Source organism: Austrofundulus limnaeus, unplaced genomic scaffold, assembly GCF_001266775.1.
Source record: "Austrofundulus limnaeus strain Quisiro unplaced genomic scaffold, Austrofundulus_limnaeus-1.0 Scaffold1174, whole genome shotgun sequence".
Classification (NCBI taxonomy): domain Eukaryota; kingdom Metazoa; phylum Chordata; class Actinopteri; order Cyprinodontiformes; family Rivulidae; genus Austrofundulus; species Austrofundulus limnaeus.
In genome coordinates, this window is record NW_013953576.1 from 1 (window position 1) to 13,873 (window position 13,873).

A 13,873-nucleotide genomic window follows, 5' to 3' on the forward strand; every position below is an offset into this window, starting at 1 on the left:
AGTCAGGGTCAGTGAAGTGACTCTCAGACTGGTTGCACTTTGGACCACAATGGAAATAAGTGTTTCTTGTGAATGAATGTACTAGATGTATATGTACATGCAATATTGCTGCTAAATAAAATAAATCAATCAGTCAATCAATGCAAAAATAAATAATTGGTTGTGTTCTGATTGATCAGAGTGGCCAGAGCAGGTCAGATCTATCCTGGCCCTTGCCTTCCTATGCAGTTCTGCTTAATTCTAGTTAATGCAAAGAACAAGCAGCTGTTTTTTTCTTAACAGGATAAGTCAGATCTGACAGAACATATCCAACTTTACTTCAATTATAGACCAATATACTGCTATTGCATGCAGGATAATTTGTATGTTTAAGAATCCTTAACATTCCAGTAGAAAGTTAACACATATTTTCTATAGAAAAATTGTTATTTTGACTTGACAGTTTTAATATTGTGTTATGTCTACAGACTCCAAGAGAAAGCAGTTCCGGAGATATTCTAACATTTTAGATAAAATGTTGACTATAAACACATCCCAAAAATTAAGGAAATTTGTGTGATTTGTTATAGGCCTGATGCTGGCAGTCTTATACCACTGGGAAAACTTGGTAATTTGTGTTTTACATGGTGCCAACAACACATAAAAATGTCTGTGTAGAGAACAATATAAGTTAACAGATGTAGTTTGTCCAAAAAAAATATTTCGTTTTCTTGATTTATAATGCATCCACAATTATTTGATCTTTTTTAGTACTTTATTGACAATAAATTATTATTACAATGTGTATCTTTGTGTTGTATTTTTATTCATTTCTCATTTTGGTTGAAGCCTTTTTTTTTTTTGTAACTACGTTTGACTGCTCAAACTTTATTGTTCATTCACTCACGGACAACAACGAACAACGGTTTGACGTGATCCCCTTTGAAATGGCGCTGAGGCACTTTAATACGCTGTTATTTTTAATGGGTGTGCTCGTTTAATTATTTTCAGGGTTAGCTTTTTTGATGCACTGCGAACATCTATGCCTGAATTTGGTCTTTGGGTGCTWCTGGGTTGTAAAACAAAAATGTGTTGAAGGAAATTGCTAATAATTGACGTTGCATAATAAGGCCGCGTAGGCCCCCGAGCTCGCGTAGAGATTACAGCCGCTCCTCAGRGCGTGGCCCTGCCGCAGACGTTCGCATCGGTGAGTTGCATGCGGTTTGTGCTAGATTAGCTGTGGTTTGCTTTACTAGAATCAGACAGTTTTACTAACCGAAGAATTGGTGATAAAATAAATAGGTATAAAGTTTATAACTTCACAGCTACGTTTTTTTAACCATTGAATTTAACACTTGTCCTGCACCGTGTGTTTACAAACAGCTAGCTAGCAGCTAACGTGACAACCTGAAAGCTTGGCAATTGTAGCGTAATAAACAATTAGCAGAGACAAATTGTCTTTTAAATTCTGTGAAAGTATAAAAAAGTACGTATCCCCTTGGTTGGAGTTAAATCGTATATTTTATTTATTCAGATATTTGTCACTTTTTGACTGTGCCATGCTACCGAAAAAATAAATAAATAATATAAAAACGTAAACAAGTTAAGTGTTCAACTAGGTATCTGAGACTGCTATGTATGTTATGACGAGCAAGTTCCTGACCAGCTACCCTTTAAAAAGCATGCGAGGTGGTTGTCATTCCAGATAACACTCCTGCGGCCAGGAAGCCATCCTTACAGTATGAATTACGATAAGACGATTGTTTAAAACAAACAAACAAACAAACAAACCAGTAACAACTGACATCTGGTTTTCTGGCCATGTCTATTTAATAAAACTGTTTGATTATGTTATATAATTAATGCACTTGCTGTTCATGTTTAAGAATTAATTACAACAACACAGTTCCAACTAAGGGTGCAAATCACCAAATTACCATACTATATTGATTTGTTTGGATGACAATACGATTTTGATTCAATTCAGCTTACAAGTCTGTTGTCAATATCATGCAACATCATATGCCATCTGATTGGGATTCAAATATGTAATGACGATGTGGATCGATTTTTTTTCCCCATTTTGCCTCAACTAAATTATTAGTAGATGTGGATTGATATATTGTTACACCCCTGGTTCTCACTGCGTACTATTTTTATTTTATCAGTCCCTTTATTATAACACTTTAAGGTTGGAACAAAATGTTTTGTTATATACAAAATATAAATATAGACCAAAAGGAAATAACTGTGGGTAATACTGTATGTTCTTAGTGAAATGTATATGTGACTCTCACTTAAGTTGCGAATTAAACTACCATCTTTCCATGTCAAGGTGTTCTTTCAGCACAACATCAGATACTAACATTTTTTATTGTTTATGTGTTTGTTGTTGTTTTGCTAGATTTTCAGGGGAATTCCATTGTGCATTTCTGCCAGAAGATTCTGGAAGTGAATTGACAGGTTAACTTCCTATCCAACCATTGCTTAAGTTCTCCAGAAGTCTTTCCATTATAAAGTCAGTACTTATTTGACATTAAAATCAATTTTGTGTACAGGTAAAATGGCATCAGTGCCAGTGTACTGTTTGTGTCGCCTGCCCTACGATGTGACTCGCTTTATGATTGAGTGTGACATTTGTCAAGACTGGTTTCATGGAAGGTAAGTATTTTATTTTATTTTACTGCAAGTTTTGAATGTTAATGCTATTTTATTTATTTGTTCGTCATTTGTCTTTATATTTTAACAGGTGCAGTATGTTTTGAATTTGTCAAAATTAGTATAGCTGTTTAGTCTGTATTATTCTGCACCATTTATGCCTGTATAATACTAATGTTTTTGTCTGATTTTTATGTAGCTGTGTTGGAGTAGAGGAAGAAAAAGCAACTGAGATTGACCTCTATCACTGTCCCAACTGTCAAGTTACCCATGGGCCGTCTGTTAGTAAGTTTCTTTTCTTTAATTTATTTTCTTATTGCAATAATAACAAGTTATTAGCAGAATGACCACAGAATGTTGCTTTCAGGCGTTCATGTCACCTAAAATCACTTGGCTATCAAATTGCTACAATATGTGTTAAGTGTATGTTTCTGTTCCTGTTATCTGTTCTTTTTAGGCGTTCTTTAGTTGATTTTATTTTTTTCTCCTCTAACGTCTTTGTTTTTGCAGTGCGTAAACGACGTGGAGGCAATAAGCAGACAGATGGAAGCACTAGCGGAGGAAGAGATCCAAGTCGTCCCGTTAAGACGGGGAGTTCCCAGTTTGTTCGAGAGCTTCGGAGCCGCACTTTCCCGAGGTAAGAACGGGTTAAGATGATGGAAGGATGAATCTCTCAGAAATAAAGATGGGCAGAGGTTCACCAGTCTGTAAAACACTGTCTAAACATAGCGGAACAACTGGAGAAAATTGTTCCTCAATGAAAATTGGGAACAGTTTGTTTAGTCCATCATCTTCAGCTCTAATACAATATTACACTTTGCATAGAGAGTAGGCCGTACTGCTGTCAAATTATAAAATACTTTATTCCTTTATTTCTTTTGCTTTTATTTGTGTGTCTTTGCAGTGCTGATGAAATCTTGCTCAAGCCATCCGGGGTGCAGCTGACAGTTGAGTTTCTGGAAGAGCATTCATTCAGCGTTCCTGTAATGGTGCTGAGGCGGGATGGCTTAGGCATGACCCTTCCTCCATCATCCTTCAGCGTCAGTGACATAGAGCACTATATTGGTAAAGTTTCACTGCATCCTTCACAAATATCATGAACTGTTTTCATAAAGTACAAGGCAAAAATCTTGAGCCACCTCTATTTTGAATTTTCCTCCTTTGATGAATAATTCTAAGGTTTCTGGAATTTTGAAAAGTGGTCTCCAGCAATAGTGTTATAGGCTTTGAGATTTTTATTTTTAACACAAGATTTATTGTTCTCATCACCACGCTAGTACAGTTGGTAGAGCAAGTTTAAACTCTTTAGGAGCTCTGTACTCCACAACCTGCTGTAAGGACACAAATTGTCCTGTTTCTTTGGTTGTGCCTTGTTTTGAAACTATCAACCTTGCTCAGATGGATTTGCTGTTTGTTTATTTGTGTATTTATTTACTTATTTAACCACCCAACCAGTAAGGTGATTCTATTTTTCATTATTCAAATATACACTAAGTTTAGAAACTAAAGAATGATGCATTTCTTAGTTCCAGGCATCAGGTTTACATGCAAAGTCTATGGTGGCGGCGCATCAAGGAGCGTTGGGAAGTGCGTCTAGCATGGTGTGTTTTGAGGAGTTGTAAAATCTGAACTTTTGCAGCTCTTCAACTTAAATCAAGTGCCTGTAGTCAGTGTCCAGGAGATGTGGGCACCAATTCGAGTCAGCGGTTCATCAAACTGGGCTCAGGACAAAAATAGTTCTGAAAGTGAGCCTCGTCAGCTCGCAGCTCCTGGAGTGGTGAAACCCACTAAACTCAGAACCCCTCTGAATTATCTGGTGAATTAAGTATGAATTAATTTTCTGGTGAGCGTGACGTGTCAGTAAATAAAGCAAAGCCACTTCCTTTATTTCATCCGCCATTAAACAGAGACCGGCAGAGGAGGCTCTCGACACACTTGACGTGCATCAAAAGCATTTTTGACAAGTGTCTGACCACAAAGTGCTCAAGCGTCCAACTAGAAGCGTTGGGAGCGTTTTTGACGCCCAAATCGCATTTGGTGTGAATGCATCATTACTGTTCTGCTGTAGACAGGAAACATTTTCATGGATAACAAGAAAGTCAGGCTTCTTTTACAGCTAAATATAAAGAAAGTGAGCATAGTTCAATACACTTTTGTAACTCTATATAAAAGAGAATAACTTTTGATGTTTGATGTCATTCACAAAGCATCTATGCTTTTATAACCTGCTCAACTTTAGGTGCAGACAAAGAGATTGATGTGATTGACGTACCTCGACAGTGTGATCTGAAGATGCGACTGGGAGACTTTGTTGAATACTACAACAGCCCTAACAGGGACAAAGTACTCAATGTCATCAGCCTTGAGTTCTCTGACACCAGGTACACGAAACAATCAAATAAGTAGAAGAATATCTCCTTGTTTGTGCTGTACTGTAATAGATGTGACATGGTGGACTTGCTTTAGGCTCTCAAACCTGGTGGAGACCCCCAAGATTGTGAGGAAACTTTCATGGGTGGAAAACCTCTGGCCTGAAGAGTCTGTGTTTGAACGCCCCAATGTGCAGAAGTACTGTCTGATGGGAGTGAAAGATAGTTACACAGACTTCCACATTGACTTTGGAGGCACCTCAGTTTGGTACCATGTCCTGAGGGTGAGAGGACAGATATTATGTTTGATGAGTTTCAATTCACTTTGTTTTCCTTAAATATAAATGAACTGATATTATTGTAAAAGTTTCTTTTTTCTGTGTTTACACAGGGTGAGAAAATCTTCTACTTAATATCTCCCACTCCGGCAAACCTGGCACTTTTTGAACGCTGGAATTCCTCAACAAACCAGAATGAGATGTTCTTTGGAGATCAGGTTGATATGTGTTACAAGTGTTCACTCAAACAAGGAAACACCCTGTTCATACCAACAGGTAAAACAAAATGCTTAATTGTTTTGTTTTTAATTTGAAAAAGTTAAAGTGTTTTTAGCTTTGTCAGTCACACAATAGAATAAACTATGGTTGAACTTTGAAAATACAAAAAATATGTGTTATTGTTTGGAAAATATTCAAAGAAGACACAATCAGAAAAGCAAAAACTGGAACCTCACTTTCCTCTGTGAACAGTTTTATGTTTCTAACTTTTGGTCTTTGCAGTAGTGCATAGTAGGATGTCTTTGTCACAAAATAACTATAGGAAGAGCTTTTATTTTTTAACATTTACAATTTTGTGTTAAGTGTTTTGTGTTTTTATCTTCTCTCCTTAGTTAAAATAAAATTTTAATTGGCATCTTTGTATATTTTTCCAGCTTTTAAATCAAGCTGTGTTTCTATCCTGCAAACAACTTAAGAGCTCTTTTTAGGAAGTGAAGGGTGTTTTTATTTTGACTGAAACGTTCAAATAAAGTTTGTCAATCAAATAACACTTTTGTCCATTTCCAGGATGGATTCATGCTGTGRTGACTCCTGTGGACTGTTTGGCCTTTGGAGGAAACTTCTTGCATAGTCTCAACATTGACATGCAGCTGAGGTTAGTGTTTACAAGACTCTTACCTAACATACCTTTTTTTTTTGTCTAAAATACTATTTGAACAATAACTGTGGTCACAATTTTCTTAAATATAAGTCTTTTAAACAAAACATCATTAAAACTTATTTTTTATGTGTATTTCCTTTTAATCTGCATCAATCGGGACAAAACAGTTCTCAAGAACAATTGATCTTTAAAGATAAGAACTGTTGTGTATCTACAGAACTAACCTGCATATTTTGAGCAATAACTAAAGTTTTTCTTGCTTTAGGGCATATGAAATAGAGAAGAGGTTAAGCACAGCTGAGTTGTTCAAATTTCCAAACTTTGAGACGGTTTGTTGGTATGTTGGGAAGCACCTTCTTGATACCTTTAGAGGTGAGGCATTTTAATGAATTTTAAAGTGTTATTGTGTTTTTATGTGAGCTCCTCAAGTATTGTGTCTTTATTACCTACTATTATTAACTTTTTGATAACCTTGACAGGTTTGAGAGAAAATCGGAGGCACCCTGCCAGTTATCTTGTTCATGGAGCTAAAGCTTTGAACAACGGCTTCCGCAGCTGGACCCGTAAAGAGGTAGAATTTGATGCAGTTTTTAGTGTGACTCTCGCCCTCTCTGGTTGTGTCATTTTTTTTACCAGACAAGTTGTGATTCCTGTGTTACTATCCATTAACTTGTTCTATTAAATCTTAAATAAATTGAGGAGAGATGCTATATTATTCAATTACGTAATATCGAATCTTTATTTGAATGATCTTTAGGAGGTAATTAAATTAAAAATATATATATATACTGTAGGATACTTCTTAATCTTTAAAGGTAATATGAAGTTGCAACATTTTAAGACAATTGAGATCAATCATTTTTAGGAGCTAATTTATGGGATAAATCTTGTGCCAGCAGGAATTGAATTTGAATTGCTCAGATTGAATCTGAATGTGCATAATTTGAAATGGAWTGCATTGGTTTGAAAATGAATTTTACTAAAATGAAACTGAATTTAAAGTTTTGTATTGGAATTAATTTGCTTTGAAACTGTGTTTTGGTTTATTAAAAATTCAGTTTGACTACTTTCACTTTCAGTTCCAAAATTCAGATTTTTGTGTCACACATCCTGGTCCTTGAGAAAGTCAGCCAGAGTAATCAAACACAGATCCACAGATTTATGTTTCACTTTGGTGAAGTTTCCCTTCTGTAATGTAACAGAGTTGATGCAATCCACCGTAAAAGTGACAAAAACAGTTATTTTATTGCAGTGATTAATTTTACCTTAATGTAGAAAATGTTACATTTATTTCACATCATGGATCACATATTGATCTGAAGCTGCTGCTGACTGATCCATCATGTGATGTAAATGTAACATTTTCTATAGGTAAAATCACAAAGGTCACACAGCAGGGACAGTTAAATGCAAATTCTTGTGTGACTTTTGCTATTTAAATCATAATGTAACCAACATTTTTCTGTTTCCAGTCATCATGCTTTGAACACAGATATTGCAGACGAGAGGGAATATTTTGTTATCTAGTTCTACAAAAAAGCAGATAAACCACTTTTKTGTAAAAACAGTTCAAAGTATTATTGGATGTACCACAGTGTTAGTAAAAATAGTTTTAATTTGATATTAATTAATTTGATTTTATAAAAGATTAGTGATAATTTTTTGCCTACACCCAGGCCTTAGCTGAGCATGAATCGGAGATACCAGAGACCATCAATACTCAGACATTAGTGAAGGACCTGGCCAAGGAGATCCGTCTTGTTGAGGTAAAAAAACAACAACACAAATTCTAATTTTGTTTTAAAGTACATATTTATTGCTACCCATATTACTGTCAGTTCCACTTACTAAAACTGTACTTTTTTCTTTGTTAGGATATATTTCAACAGAACCTTGGCCGTACAGGAACTCAGTTTCCGGGTGCACCTTTCTCTAAAGCTCCTCTCAGCGCCTCTCAGAACTCTGGACGACCCCCTGGAAAAAAGAAAGGGCCCAAACCCAAAGAGGTGTTGGGAGGTTTGGGGGTCCCTGGAACCAAAAAGAAAGGGCAGAAGGSACTTGTTAAGTCCGAAGCAGAAGAACTTGACCTGATTGAGATCCATACCAAGCATACACTCAAAAAAATTCAACCTGGCAAGTCCAAGCACAAGAGCAAGGTAGTGGGATGCTTCTCAGCAGCTTTTGTGTCCAACGGTTTTATTTTCCTATTTTGACAGTTATTATTTGTCTACACAGATGGAGCTGCCATTAGAGGAGTTTGAGGGAAAGCTAAATAAAAACAAACTTAAACTTGTCCTCAGCAATGGAAAAATCCAAGGGTAAGCGTTAATCAGAAAAAAAATCTCTGGTAGCTTGTGTTGATAAAAGTTTAGAGTTTTCAATAGTTTGTTTGCTTTCAGTAAGAAAGATGGTAGCAGCAATGGTGCAGGAACTGCTGCAAACTACAAACATCTTGCCACAGAAGAATCCAGTTTGTCAGAGCTGGAGTCTGAGGATGAACTCCAGATCGACGAGACTCCTCCTCCACGACGCAAGTCTGCTGGACCAAGCAAGAAGAAAAAACTTAGCGGTAAGAACTGTTTTAAACAAAAGCATTACTAAAATGCATCTATTGTGCGATTTCAAATCAACATAGCCATTATTAACTCATGGTGTTAAAATTTTCCCACAGGTCTTCCCAGGAAGCTGCCAAGAGCTAAACCTTGTTCTGACCCCAATCGCATCAGGGAGCCAGGAGAAGTAGACTTTGACATTGAGGTATATTTGTTACAGATAAACCAAATGTTACGTGTAAAACCAGCAAAAAATGTCCGTATTATATTAGTGTGCTTTTCCAGGCTTGGTCTGATTAACACAGGATATTGAAACATCCATAAAAAAATGAGGCTTTATGTTAAAGGAATCAGTGACATTTTATGATGTATCAGTTTTTTTGAAGGGGTGCCACATTTCTTTTTTGAAAAAAAAATATTTTCAACCCTTATGATTTCCAATTAGGAGCCATGAAAGTTGTAATGGGGTAACAATAAAAATGGGTTTCAGTTTTGCAAGACCTGTTTTTTTCTGGTATCTCTTCTTGAGAATTGTCCAAAACAGAGAAGCAAGACTGTCAGCAACCCTCACCACATGTTGCAGTCTTATGAGTTATATTGCATTTGCAATTTCACAATGCGTAATCAGAGATAATTTGTAAAAAATGGTGTGAATATAGGGGGAAGTTCTCAGTCTGTTAAACCTTCTAAAGAAGTTCTTCACCTCAGATGTTTGGTGTTAAGAGTTCAGAAGAAAATGTCAGTGATGTGGACTCACAAATATGCTAAGGGTGGTTTCAACTAAAGCTTCCTTGAGCTTTTACCCCTCTGAACATAAAGATTTTTTCAATATTATTTACGCGCTGCTCTGTTGCTTTTCCTCCTAAGTTTAAAGTACAGGACAGATAAGACGGATTAAAGCAAATTAAGTTTAGTGACACGATCTTCACTGGTGTGTTGTTGTTTTTATCTCTGTGTACACCTACTTAGCCTTCTCAGTGGGTTGGTAGAAGTAGGTTTTTGCTAATCTAAGGGATACTTTGTCCCCTGACCTGAAGGCTGCATCCATAAGGCTTCATTCAAGGACAAAGACTCATGTTTGAGGATCATATTATCACATTTTCAGAATACAGCTGTTAGTTTTTCTACCAAAGCAGTTTAACTTTGCTATACATTTTATATTAAACATACCAAGTTCAGTTGTGTTTTGTGTGTTTAGCCAGTGTCAGGTTATCATACTGTAACTGATATGGGTTGTATATTGGCAGCTTTCTTATTTTCACTTTTGTTTTAACCCTGCTGAGCCAGATAGAACTGGTTGTTRGATCATTTCCACACAGTCACAAAGCACAATAAAATTATGTTTTAAAGGAAGTCTGTCGAACAGCAATTTATTTATCATCTGGATGATTCTTATCCAGCAAATGTTTTATTTTATTTTATTTTATTTTTTCAGTTAAATTGTTCACATTTAAAGCTGTTCTTCAGCACTCAAAGCAATGTGTTTGTGTGTGGCTTCAGGAGGACTACACCACCGATGAAGAGGCACTGYCAGCCCATGGAGTGAAAGGTGGTGCAGGAGGCATTCTTGACCTGTTAAAGGCCAGCAAACAAGTGGCAGGCTTAGACTCTGCAGCACTCAGGTAGGGTTGCTTTCTTTATTGATGTGTTTTAATATAATGTCTTGTTGTTTTAGCAGCATTTTAATGATTTTACAAGTATCCAATCATCTTTAAAAAWGTTATTTTTCAACTATTTGAAAGGCTAAACATTGCACATACTGTTAACATTTTCTTTTTTGCTCTTAGTGAGGAAGCCCCAGCCTCACCRAGCACTCGAGACGCCATCCAGGGTATGCTTTCCATGGCCAACCCTCCTTCCTCATCCTCCTCTTCCTCATCTTCTTCTCCCTCATCTCTCTCTGGGGGCCTGACTGAGGGATTGGGTGTCATCAAGGAAAAAGGCGGAAGGACTGTATGGTTGACGGGAGGAGTCAAGAAGACTTCAAATCTTGAGAAGAAACCAATCATCCAGCGGCCTGGAAAACGACCAATCAAAAGGCCAGCTCGTCATCTGAGTGATGAGGAAAGTCCAGATGAGCAGGAAACACTGGGAACTTGTTTTAAAGACTCAGATTATGGTAAATAGCACACTGTCTTGTATCTGATACTGTGCAATGTATTTTTAGTAAACTCCTTTAGTAAAAGTTGTGGTACTTAACATTTTTTTAAGTTTATCCATCTTTGGAGTCTGATGAGGAAGACCATATCAGCAAAACTAAGATGAAGAGGAAGAAAAACTGGGATGACACACCTTGGAGTCCTAAAGGTGATCCAAATTAATATCCTAGCAAAAAGGGCACATTTTATTTCAACTTTCTGATGGTTAGTCTTTCATTGTTTAACTTTTTTAAATTTATAGCAAGAGTGATGCCGACACTTCCTAAACAAGAGCGACCTGCCAGGGAAGGGGCTAGAGTTGCCTCGGTAGAAACAGGCCTTGCAGCAGCTGCTGCCAAGTTGGCACAGCAGGTGAGTGTGAAAAGAGAGCASATTAGTGTTAGAAATACGTGCACAGTGAGTATTGTGGAGTAGAAAAGGTAAATATGTATTTTTTTCTTATTATTATTTTTGTTTATGATTCAGGAACAGCAAAAACCTGCTAAAAGGAAGTACACCAAAAAGCAACATCCTCCTGCTCCTGTCGTCAGTCCTCCCTCTGTTCAAACTGAACCTGCCCCACCCTCCCCAACACCTGCTCCAGAGTCTGCAGCAGATGTCAGTCCAGACAGGAGGATGGATTATTACTCTGCCAGTTTGTTAGACCATGAATACACAGCAGGGCCAGGACCTTTTGGTCCTGGAGGCCCCAGGGGCAGTGGAGCCATGGCTCCTGGTGTATTCCTTACTTCTCGAAGACCTTCCCTGTCACCTCAAAATAGCAGCTGTCATTCTGGTGCGTCCCCTGCGAGTTTGGCCAGCCAAGGAATAACAGGAATTGGTCAAGGTAGACACCAAACCTGACTGAGCACATTCACAGCATTTATTTATTATTATTTATTTATTGTATATTGACTTGTGAATTCTTTTTCTTTCTTTTTTACTTCTCTTTAGGCAAACGCCCAAAGAAAGGCCTTGCAACAGCAAAACAGAGACTTGGCAAAATTCTGAAAATCCATCGCAATGGCAAACTTCTCTTGTGAGAGATATAAAAATGTGTCTGAAGACCGTAAGAATGAAGAAAAAGCCTATGTGAAGTAGGACAGGGAAAATAAGAGAGTGGTATATTTTCTACTTTTTTGTTTTGTTTGCCATGTACATTTATGATCAAACCTTATTACATGTTCTTCCAACTCCACTTACCTACATCTGCATCGAGGTTTTGTCAGAGGCACATCTGGGAATCACTGTAATGTGCTGGTAGCACCCCTATTGTCACAAATTTGATACTGACCATGACATTTTTTTCTGATAATTGGACTTAAATTTTTTGTCATTATAGTTAGTATTTTTTAGTCATTTTTAAAAGTTGTGTTTAGGCTCAGAAATTGTACTATTTTACATTTTTAAAAGGGAAAATGCGCATAGCTGCAAACAATTCTGTAGGTTGTTTTTTTTTGTATTTCTGTTTACCCCATTTTTTATAAACTTCTGTTTGACAGGTAATATTACAGGACAGTGTCCCCATTTATTGACATCCATTATATATTTATTATTTTACATATTTATTAACTAAGGCAGAATTTTTTGATTTCCTAGCCTGTTTTAATGTAGCATGGTTTTCTTCATTTTTCCGCTTTTTTTAAGAAAGTAAAGCTTGTATAAAAAGTGTAGCCATTGCTATCTTAGTGGGGGTTTTTTTTGTTTATTTTATTTGTCATTGTAAATATTTGTAATATTTGTAATTTATATAGCTAAATTGGAAACAATTGAGAAAAAAAATCAGATAATGAGAATAGTTTCCTGCATGTTGCCCTAAATTTTGGCAGCTTTCTTGGGTCATTTGTAGAGATTTGTTTTCTTTACTACAGAATGTACTAGTGATCAAATGTTGGAAGTGTAGATTTAAAATGAAGACATTGTGAAAGCGCAGGATCTGAAATATGTAAATATTTGTTGTAATTTAATTTTCTTTTTGTAGTTTAAAAAAAATCTTTCGTAACAACTTGTACATGAAACATTGCTGTACTTAGGAAACATGATAGCTCTTTTTTATATTTGTATTCATTACCTGTCATACTATGTTCATGTTGTCTTGTTAGTGTACTATTGGAAGTGTGCTGGAAAAAATGCCCTTGATAAATTTCATCACTTAGTTTTATATTCATATTTTCTTTTGTTTTGGTAAGTGTTTGACATGTTTTTAATATGACCTGAAAACAAAAAATTGAAGTTAAAATTTACCTTGACATTTTTTAATGGAATTTATTTTCTGACCACCACGAAACTAAAAGTAAGATTTGTTGTGTTCACTGCACTTAAGCATACAGGAAAATTGTGTTTTCCTAACATTTGAGAAAAAAACTGGGATTTATGTATTTTTCTGGTATACACAATAAATATTTTGTTGTAATAAACACATCTAGACATAAAGCAATCTAAAAGTTATTTTATATTCTTTGTATTGGAAACAAAGGTACTTTTTGAGGGTACCAGGTTATTTCAGTTTCATGAAATAATTTGTGTTTGTAAAAGTCCAAGAAGTTAAAAACGGGAATCACCTTTCTGCTGTATTGATTTATTTACAGAGTTAATATTACTTGATGAGAAATGCACTCACTACTCAACTTATTAAAGCTTGTCCTCTCTATTATACATAATTTTTTTAGAATTATTTTGTTCATTGTTTGTGGACCGCAGTGTTCTTTTCAGTGCAACAATGACAATTAAYATTTATCTACCTAATTTATATTTATATAATGCATATAACCTCCTGAGATCCTGCATTCTTATTTCAAGGACATTGGTTTTAGACCAGCTGTTCACATTCAGGGGGATTAGACTTCAGATATTTTAAAATAAAATATAGACGGATGGACAGAGATTTATCTATTTCTAACTTCTATTTTGTCACAAATGTTTGTTTTTCTAAATTATGAAGGTCTATCATAAGGATTTATCTATTTCTAACTTCTATTTTGTCACAAATGTTTGTTTTTCTAAATTATGAAGGTCTATC

General features: G+C 36.0%; 1 protein-coding gene across 1 annotated transcript; it reads left to right on the top strand.

Moving 5' to 3' along the window:
• The first annotated feature begins 897 nt into the window (after nucleotides 1-897).
• On the top strand, nucleotides 898-13,291 carry phf8 (PHD finger protein 8). Its single transcript, XM_014031079.1, has 23 exons — nucleotides 898-1,186; nucleotides 2,384-2,442; nucleotides 2,538-2,640; nucleotides 2,837-2,922; nucleotides 3,148-3,274; nucleotides 3,542-3,702; nucleotides 4,877-5,018; nucleotides 5,104-5,290; nucleotides 5,398-5,560; nucleotides 6,071-6,158; nucleotides 6,430-6,536; nucleotides 6,644-6,735; nucleotides 7,841-7,930; nucleotides 8,039-8,320; nucleotides 8,400-8,482; nucleotides 8,564-8,733; nucleotides 8,836-8,921; nucleotides 10,217-10,338; nucleotides 10,504-10,835; nucleotides 10,928-11,023; nucleotides 11,117-11,226; nucleotides 11,341-11,701; nucleotides 11,809-13,291. The coding sequence occupies exons 3-23, from the start codon at nucleotides 2,543-2,545 to the stop codon at nucleotides 11,895-11,897; spliced, it is 3,072 nt and encodes a 1,023-aa protein (XP_013886533.1). The 5' UTR covers nucleotides 898-1,186; nucleotides 2,384-2,442; nucleotides 2,538-2,542; the 3' UTR covers nucleotides 11,898-13,291.
• Nucleotides 13,292-13,873: the final 582 nt, after the last annotated feature.